Source organism: Gymnogyps californianus, chromosome 1 (assembly GCF_018139145.2).
Source record: "Gymnogyps californianus isolate 813 chromosome 1, ASM1813914v2, whole genome shotgun sequence".
In the NCBI taxonomy this organism is placed as follows: Eukaryota; Metazoa; Chordata; class Aves; order Accipitriformes; family Cathartidae; genus Gymnogyps; species Gymnogyps californianus.
The window spans coordinates 137,833,747-137,846,843 of NC_059471.1; the positions used below are offsets into that span (position 1 = coordinate 137,833,747).

The 13,097-nt window shown below is 38.8% G+C and overlaps 1 protein-coding gene across 1 annotated transcript in view; it reads left to right on the forward strand.

Annotated features, from left to right (window-relative positions):
* Positions 1–13,097, forward strand: part of LOC127026228 (potassium voltage-gated channel subfamily KQT member 1-like) — a 517,151-nt gene that overhangs the window by 1,127 nt on the left and 502,927 nt on the right. Inside the window, exon 2 of the mRNA XM_050911412.1 lies at positions 142–716. Within this exon, the coding sequence (XP_050767369.1) occupies positions 334–716 (383 nt within the window). The 5' untranslated portion in view covers positions 142–333. The remainder of the gene's footprint in view (positions 1–141; positions 717–13,097) is intronic.

A 13,097-nucleotide genomic window follows, 5' to 3' on the forward strand; every position in this document is an offset into this window, starting at 1 on the left:
CAAGCTTCCTTCTTAACAAATGTAACTTTAAATCTTAATCTTCTGTCTTCCTCCAGAAGTCTTAACCTCTTTCCTTTCCCAGCCTCCTGTTACTTCTGGTGTCTAGCAAGTGTCATTGTCTAATATGTTTTTCTGATTTAGTTTCAGAGGCTGGGAGTGACAGCAGGTGACAGGCTGACAGCTCACACTTGTGTCACAGAGAAGCTCCGTGATAACAGCAGAAAGTCTTCTTATCAGCTGCTGGAGAACACCCTGGGCAGGGAGGACATACAATACTTTCTTCATGATTTTAAATATCAATCAGAGTTAGTAATACCTGTGCGTTGTTACAGAATGTCCTGTGATAGTGGAGAAACTGTTGGGCACCCCATGTATAACCGCTGTGGACAGGTTCAAGGCTCCACTTCCCAGCTTAGCAATCTGAATGGAAATAGGAAATCTGCGGTGTTGCTGGAAGTCAGGGGGAACTTAAGCAATATACAGTATTCTCCTGTGGCACTGGATCCCAATACCCTGGTGAATAATGGATCTGGGATTCCCCGCAACCCTGAGGAAGGCACAAAGGCTGTAGCTTTGACAGAAAGTGAAGCCCGCAGGGCCTGTACACCAAAGTGTTTCCATAGCCATTATTTAACTAAAACTAGTACGCAGGGAGACGTCTACAACTTCCTGGAGAGGCCCAGTGGATGGAAGTGTTTTATCTATCATTTTACTGTGTAAGTACCTACTTTTTCACATAATCTTTGTTGTAAGAAAAATCTGAAACTGTCCACTTAATCAGCCAGAAATCATAGTACTTGAGGTCCCGGGCTGAAAACCTGTTGCATGAGTAATCCCACTGAAAGCAAAGGAAAAGCCAGTTTCTCAAAGGATCAGCTGCTATATCCATTAACATTTCCAGAGGAGGGCTTTTTATTGTTCACATGATATTTGTCTTCAAAGATGTACACTGTATATTTGATATTTCTGAGGGGAAGTCCTGTATTCTTATGGCAGTTCTTATTGCTGCCTTAGCTGCTTTACATTTTTCTAACTTCAGACACTGCAGTTTTTAGCATGAGATGTGGAAGGTTCAGCTATGATCAGATACATCACATTTTTAGAAGTCCGTTTTGCTTGTGCTGAAGTACCAAAACAAGTAATTTTTTTGGACAAACATATAATCCTAACATTACTAATTTGAATTAATTTACAGTCCTGAACACATAGTACAAATTTAGCAAAAAGTTTTTCATTATACTGTGTATGTAGTACATGCAAGGAGGAAATTAAGGCTTCCATTTATCCTTGTAAAACAGTGGTTAATATATTAATACAGCTGTTACTGTTTTCTTTGAGCTGCTTATGGTATCTGTCAAGTTTAGCAAGACCTCAATTACTGTTTTGAATGCTGCTTAACACAATGATAATCTGTCATCTTAGCTGTAGAAAGGGTCCAACTGTGCTCTTACTGAGGCAAGAGGAAGCTTTACTGGCTATGGTGAATGCAAAATGAGCCAAAAGTCCTTGCTTTTATTACAAAATTAGCATATGTCCTAAAGAAATGCAGAGTGTTGAAATTATTCTGTTTGTCTGATGAACTTTTCTATGGCCTGACTGCATTTTGGAAAAACCATTATCAGTTACTGCAGTCAGGAACTGCCCAGAGAAATGTATGGTAATTATAAGAATGAATCATAATGCTTCTATTTGGCATAAAATAGATGGTCTTATTAATACTTGCTTCCTTTCACCCCTCAAAATCATATATGGATTTTTTAAAAGGATTTTTTGATTCATTAAACTTTGCCAAGTGAAAGGATAAGGCCTCTTTCAAGGACTATGCTTATAGTATATAATAATGCCTAAGGCTTAAACAGATGTAATTTGTGTAGATTTAAATATGTGCATAGTCATGATTTAAGCCTATTTGAGGTTAGGACTTACTAATCTTGCTAAAATGCGTTTGTCTCCTCATCTGTGTTGCTTTTATCTCAGACTAAGGTTGACCTTTAATATGTACTTATGTTCTGTAATGGGCATTAAAATAAAATAAAGAAAAAAAATCTATACACACCCCCCCCACTAGAAAATTGGAGAAAATACTGGTATTACTAACAGAAAACTTCTGTTTTTTTAACAGTACAAGGATTCCTAACTTAAGTGAAAGAATATGTAAGTTGGCCTCTTTTTAAAAGCTTTTCCTTTGAGATTGCTTGAAAGGAAACTTTTTAAACATAGTTTTTGGCCAGCATTTTGTCTTAAGTATATTTGTCCTAATAATTATCCCAGTAACTATATGGTGTGTTCATTTATATAACAAGTTTCTGTTTTGGAAAGAACATACTTAACTAATAATATTTAATGTTGTAAAGCATTGTTAAAGCAATAAAGTGCTAATCTAAAATACAATTAATCTTATAATGGGAACAACCTCTAATTTATTTAAAAAAAAGTTGCCCGTGTTATATCTGTGGTTTTGGGGTAATTTATGTAGAGTTGATCTGACGATGATGACTATTTTCATAACAAATCCAGTTTTCCAAGTTTGTAGCTGATATTTATGTAGCCTGGAGGAGCTGGATGTGCCGCATCCCTTCATTGTCCTTTTGTCCTTCATATGCCACAAAGACCACATAATTCATGTGCAAACTTGTGGGAAGTGTCTGTCCAAGAGGGACTGGAGTCTGTTCTGATCTGGAGCCAGTTCTGCTAGAAAGAATCTAACTTTCCAGAAACAGGCAAGGTGAAGGAACAGCAAGTGCTCCAGGAGGTGACCTTCCTCTTGCATTCTGAAATTACCAAGATAATCTCATCTCCTATAACATTTGTAGTGTGCCTGATACTTCAAGTTTCTTTTAAGGGAGTAAACTCATGCTTCTTAAGGAACTTTATAATGTGTGTTAGAAAAGGGAATTATTTTTGCCTAATTAAATCTGGAATTTCTGTTATTTTAGTGGAGTTATTCTAGGCTACAATTATGGTTTCAAAACAAAACGTTTGAAGGGGTGAGTGGGTTTGCTTGAGAATTCCCCCTCCCAGTCCTGAAAACCTTCTCACTTAGGTAATTTTCAGCTTCACTGAAAGTACTGTGAAATCCTGAAATCCCCAATAACAGAGTAGAGGATCTCACTGACAAGTTAGAAAGAGGAGAGGTCTTGAGAAACAGCTGTGACATCCAATAGCAATACATTGATCCTAACCAACCAATTCTTGTGGCTATGTAAGAGCCTTAAAGTATTGGACATCAATATATGTTAGAGTCCAGCTGTTTGCCATATGGTCCTCAGTCCAGAAAAAGAAGCGTGTGCCTGGCTTGAGTTTAGAAATCAAATTCAGCTATGGACTTGCTTAAATCACATCCAAATGCTAAGATATTAGGGTATAACCCTCATATTTTATCTTTTGAATGAAATGTACAATATGTATTGGTGATGAGTTATGTGTGGTAATGAAGTTACTTGGCAAATCCACGCATTTAAATCATTTAATTGTAAGTGGAACCTTATTTATGTGATGAATTTATGTTTCTGAAACATATATATGTTTAATTACAACGGGAATGGCTCAATTATAGTCTAGAATATTGTGTTCATTTGGCTAAAATAATGTGTTCACATACATGTGAACTGAATGGTGAGGGGTGAAGTCAGACGGTTTTCCTGGTGGTAAGGTTATTGACCCCTGTTTAGACACCAGGTAGCAATGATCATAAACCAAAACCAGAATCCAATGTAGGTGCTCAAAGTGCTAGAATGTAATTGTGGTGGGGAATATTACACTGCCAAGTCTTTGCAGGCCACCTTGGCCATAGACGAAGGGTGGAGAAGATGATCCAGCTTTTCTGTCATCTTTGTAGAGGCGAAGAACCGGAAGTAGGAAGGCGTGACTCAAGCCTATTGAAAAAAGAGGATCACTATATGTGCACCCACATGCACTCACACACTGAAGTGGTGACTGGTAATAGAAAAGTATGGTTTCACTTGAGTTGAGGGAGAAGAGGTAACTGCTTGCTATCGTCATGTTATTTTGTTCTGTGAGTGATAGAGGCCACCTTGTGTCAGCCTAAGGCTATGTCTACATCACAGTGCAGCCCTGTGCTGTACAGCTGCACTGGCTCAGGTTTCAGGAAAAAAACAACTGAGTTTGCACAGGTTTGCATTGAGGCTAACTGGCCTTATATCTCAGCAAGCAAGGTGGATCCATAGCACTTTTTCCCCTCAGATACACCCTGTTGTTTTTACTCACTGCAGTCCAACTGCCTTGTCCTATCTTTTCCATTTCTCTGGAACATCCAGTGACTTCTAATTTTGGTCTTTCCAGCTGCTGTTGGCTGGGTAGCTGAATTTTTCAGTTAAAAGCCAGAAGCTTAGAGGGAACCGGGGTGGGTAGCACTTGGACTAAGAAGTGCAGAACAAATGGCTACACTGAGTCTGGTGCAGAGGAGAAGCTGGGACCAAGAGGCAGAAGGCTAGATTGGATTCTCATAGAAACTGAGACTGGTGCCAGTGATGCTGAAACTAGAGGAAAAGCAATACAAGAGCAGGCTAGCTCAAGAACAAAGAGAAGCAGGAAGGACAAAGAATAAAGGACTAGCAGCTTTTGGAGATCAGAAGGCTGGATATAGGCACAAAGAGCTGGAACTGTGGGACAGCTGAAAATGGTCAAGAAGCTCAGAGAGCCACTGGGAGGAAGAAGGAGTAGGAGATGACAGCTGGAAGCTAGGGGAAAGAGGGAGCATGGAATTCATGACGGGAGAAGGAACCTTTCACCCGTAGGCAACTGGTTTGAATCTCATCCAAGGCAATAGTGAAGAAGTAGTAATGACTGTGGGGGGGATACAAAAGGAGCTGTTGGTCTCAGTCCAGTTCCTAGCGAACGGATGTCAGCATCACCGCTGGAGTTAGCACAGCTGGAAGGCTTGCTGGCAGTCAGTAGAGAAACCACAGGCTGGTTGAAAAGGGAGGCAAGTCTAAGGCAAGAGGGAGGCCCATGAGAGGGACTCTTAGATTGTGTTCTCAGGCCTGCCACTTTCTTGTCGTGTAACACTGTGGAAGTTTGAGAACTTGCAGCTGTTCCCGGTTACTTTGTGCTGGTTTGGCCACTTGTTAAATGAGTGTTAGACCTTGCTCTCATTTAAAAGTTAGACCAGTCTTTATATCCCATAACTTCCCATGGGATGGGGTGAGCTGATCTAGCAGCCCATTGCTGACAAACCACCTCCAGTTTTGCTCCCCTCATCCACCTTAGCCGTTCAGCTTGCTCCTGCCAGCTGTAGTTGTCCTTGGATATCCTTGGATAGCCTGTTCAACTTATTAAGCCAGCAGAAACCTAGCCCAGCAGGAAAAGGTGGATGGTCTTCTGTCAGGTTATTAATACATATTCGGCATCTTGGAAGTACTGTCCGCTGTTGTTCTCTTAGTACTCCTAGTGGACCATAATCACCTATTAAATTTCATATAAAATTGTACAGAATAATTGCAAAGTAACACTGCAAATCATCTGGCAAGTACTGCAGACCACCTGGTTTGACTGCAAAACATTTCACAAATGCAGAGTTTGCCTAGCAACAAAGTCTGCTCTCCAGGCTTCTTTATGATTTACGGGGAAATATCTCCTCCAAACGGTGACTCAGAGAGAATAATGGCTGTTGCTCTGAGTCATTTGTAGGGGATGCTGTCTGTCTCTCTGTTGACTGCATGGGAAAGATAAGGAGAATGTCCTCCCTAGAATATGGTTTCACAAGAGCTGGTGTAATAGTTTACCAATACCAAAAGGGAAATGTTCCCTCTCTCACCTTCCCTTCTTCTCTCCTGGCCACACATTTCTCCTGCATAACATGTGCTGCTTCTGGCACTTACTGTAGCCCTCGGAAGTTAAGTCAGCTTACTGTAATGGCAGAAATCTAGCCCAGCAAGAAAGCGAGTAGCTTTTGATACCTTAAGGAGTTACAGCATGTCAGCAAATGGTCTGATGGTGCTGGAACCAGTACTAACCAGTTGGCCAAGACTGGAATGGGATGAGGGAGAGCTCTCCTTTTTGCCACCAGAGAACGGCAGTGTCGGCTCAGTTTCATATGAAAACATGCCCTAAGTTTACTTTGTTACCCCTCTCCTCCTTCGGACTGACTCCCACAGCTTCTTCATAGAGGGGCACACATGCACACACACATACATGTTCCTGGCAGCTTGTTGAAAAGAACTCATCTAAGGAATTACTGCTGAGTAATTTAAAAGTGCATGATCCTTACAAAAATATGGACAATATCAATAATGTCGCTAACTTAAAACTTTGGGAGGAAAGTACAGAAGATCAAGAACATGTTTGTAAAATGGGGGCTGGCCAGCTAAGGGTTTTTTCCTTTAGTAAGGAAACCTAATCAAATTAGATAAATATCTAATAATTTCTATAATATCTATAGATTAGATATTATATCTATATATAGCTATATCTAATTATCTATAATACCCAATAATATCTAATATTTATTAGATAAATAAAAATCAAATCCTTTTAGATTCTATGTACCAAAGTCTGTGCCACCATGAGTAATACAGAAAGAAGAGAGTTCAGATTATTGGGACAAATTAAAAATTGCGATTTTTTTCTTGTTATTGTTTCTCTTCAAACTTGGCTTTCTCGATTTTTTTTTTTTTTTTTTTTTTTTTTTTTTTTTTTTTTTTTACTTCCCTCAACTTCATGTAAGGAATGCTGTAGTCGTGTTCTGTTAATGCAATTGAAGAAGTTAAGAGCCACCATTCTGGCTGATATTCCATTTTTGTTTGACATACAACTGCTGCTGATGTAAAGAACATTGAAAGGCAAAATTATAAGGGTCTAGTGGTTCCTTTTAATGACTGTGGGGCACTTGCCTGCGTATCTTTTGGTTCTTTGAGTGTAGCAGCTCTCAGTGAAACTAAGTATATATAGCAAGTAAGTTAGCATAGCGTTCTCCTGCTTCTGTTTTTATCTGTAAATGGAGCCTATAGCCCATTATTTATAACTGTTTATCTCAAAGGGACCGTCAAATTCCCATTTCTGTCCTTTCCACAATTATCTCCAGAATGCAAGCAGATATTTTTCTTTTTCCAATGATGTGATTGTAATATGACCAACATGAACAACAACTCAAGTTCAGAGTAATTATAAGCATATGACTGCTTTCGAGATTCTGTTTTTGACCTTGATGTCACAGCTTAGGTCTGGACATGATGTGCTTTCATAAGGTTAAGCTAGGGGCTTTTATTATTATTATTATCATTGGGTTCAGAGTATTTCTTGCCAGCATAACAGTTACTTATTTGGACATTTTACACAGAAATTGAACTGACAAATTTTCCAATTTAGAACTACAGTAGCTACTTTTCATCTGTATATTAGCTACAGAGAGGTACTAAGCTGATGTCTTGTCTATGATGATAAACTTCAAGTACCAAAAGATGAGCAGTATTAAAGGGAAGAAGCTCAAGAACTATTAATTTTATTAAAGTGGAATGTTCATCTTACTGCTTAGGGTTGCATGTTCGACTGGATGATATGGTGGAATGGCTTAAGTTGCTAATGGAGGTGCACTAGTATTAAACGGAATTGTCTTTAGGATTCTGTAACGTTCCAAGATTCGACTGTTCTAAAAATACATGGGGACAGTTATTAATTTTTAGCCTCTTTTCCTAAGGAAATGAGGTTTCTGCAACCACACTGTCTGAGTGCGTCTGTCTGAAAGTGCCTTACCAAAAACTTTTGAGCCAGTTGGCAAGTTTCAACTAATATTGACAGAGGATGAGACATGTCAGAGATATTAAGTTTCTTCACATTTTGTTAAAATAAGCATTTGGATAGAGGAGAGATAAATTAATAACCCCAAAGATGAAAACACTTCACTTTGAGCTCAATTAGATTGTTTGGCACCAAAGAGTCTTTTCAGGAGAGAGATGTTACGAAAGTTTCTGAGGAAGAACTTTGATCTGAGTGTACTTCACTTTAGGCACAGACTAACCTAACCACAGGGCACAAAGCCACAGGCTACGTAAGTTTTATTTTCATTTTTTGAAATTATTGATGACTTTTTCCATCATTTATGTAAGAAATTCAATCCATCTTATTCTAGAAGCTCAATTTTGTAATAGACTGTGCAATGAATATGCATTAATGTCCCCACAGGCTAATGTTGTTTCTATAGTGAAACCATTTGTTTCTATAGTGAAAACAAATACTGTCATGTGGCATTGATACGGTGCTATTGATGGAATTTGGTTACGCTTTTGTGGAAAAACCCTCTGTTCTTACAGAAACCAGCGAAATAACAAGATATTCCTTGATGTTAACATTACAATTGCTCATTAACTTGTGGACTCCACATGGTATCAAATTCAAGAAGAAAAGCGTTTCAGATGTCTTCATGATAATCAAGCTGGCATTAACTTATTACTGGATATATTTGCACAGCGTCATTATATGCATTTTTTCTTTCCTTTTTTTGGTACTGAACCTAAGAAACATTAATTAATGTGAGTACTACAAAGAGGTTGGTGTTACTTTGTAAATGGTGGTAGTAATTTCCTGTCCCTGTGGAGGTGTGTCATAGATCACATGCCAAAACCTCCTGATTTTTTTGTCTCACAGTCAAGGTCCATGATAACTGTATCAGAATCATGAACACTGATGATGAAGTCATGATGATGAACTGTTTCTGTCAATGTTTAAAGAACTGATTAGGTCTCTTCTAGAAAGTCCTAGTGATATAGAATCAAAATGGAAGCTTGATTCCTGTGCCCAGGGAAAGAGAGGACATCTAGACATTCTGGTAAAAAGACATATGGAGATAAGAGCAAAAAAGACAAACATAGTAGCACAGACATTGGTGGAAGATACAGGCACTCAATTGAATCAGGGAGCTTAAATCCTAGGAATGTCAGGGCACTGGAAAAAAGGTTTCTGTAAGATCAGTGCTTCTGGTGATTGTAATGGATGCACGAATGTAATTTGTCAGTTCTGGACTACTGCCAGCTAAACTCAGAGAAAAGGCAAAATCCAAATCTTAGTGCTCTTTAAAGAGCAGCAAATGTGTTAGGCTGTTAAATGCTTTGAAAATGTGAAGTGCTCATTACTAATAGGAGCTGTGGATGTTTTAAAAATAACATATATTTGGGCAGTTGTTTCAGAAAGTTGGTTTGAAGTGGGAGATCTTTTTGTATGTGTGGCTCATGCTGTGATTTGAACAGCATAGGTGTTAGCTATTGATTCAAACTGGTTTGTGATAGTTTATACATATGCAGGTGTAAGGTCTCAAGAAAAATACAGAATAGTAGTGTGTATTTGTAGATTACTTTTTAAATTTTCTAGGTGTTGTAGAAATATTAGCTAGTTACTTCTGATTGGAGCCAGCTGGACAACTTCATGTTACATGCAATGAGGCTATCAGGCATTTCTGGATGCAATCTAGAATGAGCTGAAGAAAAAACTGAAAACATATCCTCAGTATACCCATGTTATAGGTGGAATTTTCCTTTGGTTGAGGGCTTCAAATCCCTGAAAATATTTTATTCTGAGGCAAACCAGAAAGTCAGATATGCCCAAACTCCCTGCCAGGCAGGCTGCCTGTTAGTAGAGTCCAAAGCTAGGCAAGCTTCCATTAAAACCTGTCTGGTCTCCTTTTCCAGTACTGCTGAAACCAACGCATTCCCAGACTACTTTCTAATTTTAACATATCAGTATTTTGAGGAGAAAAATTGTTCCTTTACCAAAATTTCCAACCAGCTCTAATTTGTGTGTGATCACATATGCATAAGCACAAGGCCTTCCGACAAAACATTAAGCCTTAGGAGCCTGGAAATAGATCTATGAGAGAACTGAGGGACATCAAAACTTGCCTACAAAGGCACATGGACAATCTTGTCTTTATGACTTAGTCAGAAGCTCCTTTGGATAACAAAAATATGTAAGCACCAGGAATGAGGTTTTATTCACACTAGCAGGAATGTTTTCTAGAAGCACATGGCTATTCACCATAAGACAGTATAGTCCCATTTAGAAGAAAGTGAAGTGCTTTGTGGACTCTGGAATGAGAATATCTTGTACTTTTATAGCATGAAAAAATGGAAATGTTCTCCTTAATTTTCCTGCCACAAAATAATCACTTAAAATAAAAAGCAGCCCATGCCTCTAGAGCCCCTCAAAGAACTTTCTGTTGACTAAACTCATTTATTCTCCCTAACAACAGGCTGTCTTAAAGCTATCGGTCTCCACTGGACAACTCTGTAGTCTATCATCAAGAAAAAAGGTGAAGCTCCAATGGGTGTAGTTGCGCATGAATTTACTTGGACATATTAGCCTCGATCCAATCTCTTTTTCTTGTAATTTAACTCCAGCTGAAGAAACTGGATTTATTCTCTGCTAGTGTGTTAGTAGAACAGAACATTTTGGCTTCACATCTTGCTGGAGCAAACAGCAGATAGGATAAAAACGTTATCTAAGAAATTAAAAAAAAAAATAGGTTTTGGATATAATTTAAACTGGAGACATATATAAGCCATCTGCAATTATCTAGCTGAAGGGCTTTCATATAGTGAAGTAAGTCACAGCAGCTCAGTTTTGAGGAAGGAGCACAGCAGGGGAAAGACATGTCTGGTTGTGTTAAAAACATCAGTGACCCATGATCAAGGCATCTAAATACTACAGAACATAGATTTCAATAGCTTTTCTATAATAATTTTTGTTGATTTTCTTTTACTATAGAGCTCACGTTTTTCTAAAAATGTTTTCTTCTCTAAACACAACTTTGCAGAGTCAATTAAGTTTGGCAAGTACAAAAGGCCACAAAGCTACTATTTTGTATTTCATTGCCAAGGAGTATATCTCTGTCTACCAGTTTGTAAGTTTGTCCCCTCCTCACCCATCCCTTTTTTGTTGTTCAGGAGATAACATTCCCACAAGCATCTCATATATCAACACTTCAAATACACTTATCTGCAGTCGATAGACACAAAAAAACACATGCACAGATAGTCTTTGCTAGAAATGGCATTATTTGATGCAAAACTTAAAAGGAGGACTGGTTAATACTTCTCCTTTAAGAGCTTTCATTAGGCTTGTCTTCCATGGAAAATGAGATTGTTATAGCACGACCTTGAAAGAGTTCACCCTTGATAAAGTACTTGACATCGTTTTGCTCTCAGTGTTGTAGTTAACCTCCTAGTTCCAAGTGTTTGCAGGCTTCAGTAGAGCATGCTTATGGCCAATTAATCTGTTAAACAGAATTTGTCCCTGGCTACAATATCAACAGAAACATGTTTACAGTTGCACTAGCTACTCTCCAAAATATAGCAATGTTTAGGAAGATCAGGACAGAGAGGGGCACTCATTTGTAATCTTTAACCCCAGTTGATTGACTGTCCAATGCACCAGTGCTGCCTATTTAAATTTGTTAACGCATGAAACAGATTTAAGGATGATGGTTTAAAAACACTGATGAAAAAGTGGTTGTATTTTTTTGAAGGCATGAGGCTTAAGGAATTTAGAAGAAATCAAGAAATGCTAAAATTTAGTGTACATTAGCAGGACCTCTCTTGGAAAAGCATGGTACCTCTATCTTCTGTTGGTGTGAACTGCATTAAGTGACAATCCAAAACCAAATGAGAAATTCTCAGATAACCCTCTTTCCTCTAATAAGTGAAAACTTTTTTTTTCTTTTTTTCTTTTTAAAGAGAGAGCGAGGAAAAGTCTGCAAATAGGTGATTAGGGGTAAGTTTCTGTCTTCAGAAAAGTGAAAAATTGAAGAAAAAGAAAGCCAGGTGTTTTGAGAGGAAATACTTCTCTATTTTTAGCAGCTATATGGTAGAAAAGGAAAACAGTATTTGCTGAAGTAATAGCTCAAACTATGGGTTGACATCCTCAGGAATCACAGAAAGACTCCAGGAGAACTACAAAATGCCAGAAAGCAGCACCTCAGTTCTTTTAGGATAGGAAAGAGTAGACCACCTCTACTAGTTGGTAATTATTTATGTCTCCTCCTTATCAGCTCCTTCCCTTTAGGAACTGAACAGCCATCAACCAGTGTGACTGTTTGTTGATGTGAATAACTACTTGCAAGCAAGTAAACAGTTACAACCTGTTTTCACCCCCTTGCAGCACAGAGAACTGCCCTTTGCAGGAGAGAGTATGGGTAACAGGGAACATGAGAAAGCCAAACTGGCAGCTGGTGGGGAAAGGGAAATTGCCACATGACAAGCTTGAAATACTTTCACCCCAAGCCAGCAATATTAAACTCATACCCATCCACTTACCCTACCCGTAAGTATCCCAGAAATCTAATCAGAAATATTTAGGGAGACCCAGGATCTGGTTGTCACTTGTGACAAGTTGGCACTGGTAGACTTTGCCATTGCATTTTGAGGAACAGCTTGTTTCTCAAACCAAAACATGAAGTGAGACCTAAAGACAGACCAGTGGTATTTAGTGGTGAGTCTTGCTAAGGGTTTGTATGTGGTACCACATATTCAACTATTGTTCTGCTCTTTATAGGGAATTTGGCGCTCACTCAAGGTTTTTTTTCTCCAGTATGTTTAAAAAGGTCATTGGTTAGAGCTATGTTTAACATCCCAGAGGCTGTTACGAGCAATCCACAAGGAGGTTTCCTGATTGCCTAAGAGGCAACAGAGCTGTAGCTTGTTGGGTTCTGCAGATCAGTTGGCAATTAATTAAGCCATTTATCTTTAAGGTTGGACTTGTCAAAGCTAACCTGCATTCTGATGCATGGCTCAATGACAGAGATAGTAACCTTAAAAAAACATGAAGGCAGTATACGCTGACTGCTGGTTTAAAGATATCAGAGGGAGAAGAAAATGCCGTTCCACTGTATTGGAGAAAAAGGTGCAAAAGGATTGTTTGTTTTTGTGGGAGTGGATTTACTTGGGGGGCAGGGAGGACTTGACCTTTGTTTCCGCCTCTTGTCTCCAGCATTTTTGTCGTAACACAGATACCATGTACTCACCCAGCTCAACCCCATGGCTTCTTTCCAACAGCCTGTGGTGTGCACTGAGAGTATAAACAGCTCCACTGCTATGGCAGGGTCATCACCAGCAACGGCTAAAACCTGTCTCTGAGGCTGCTATGTAAACCAT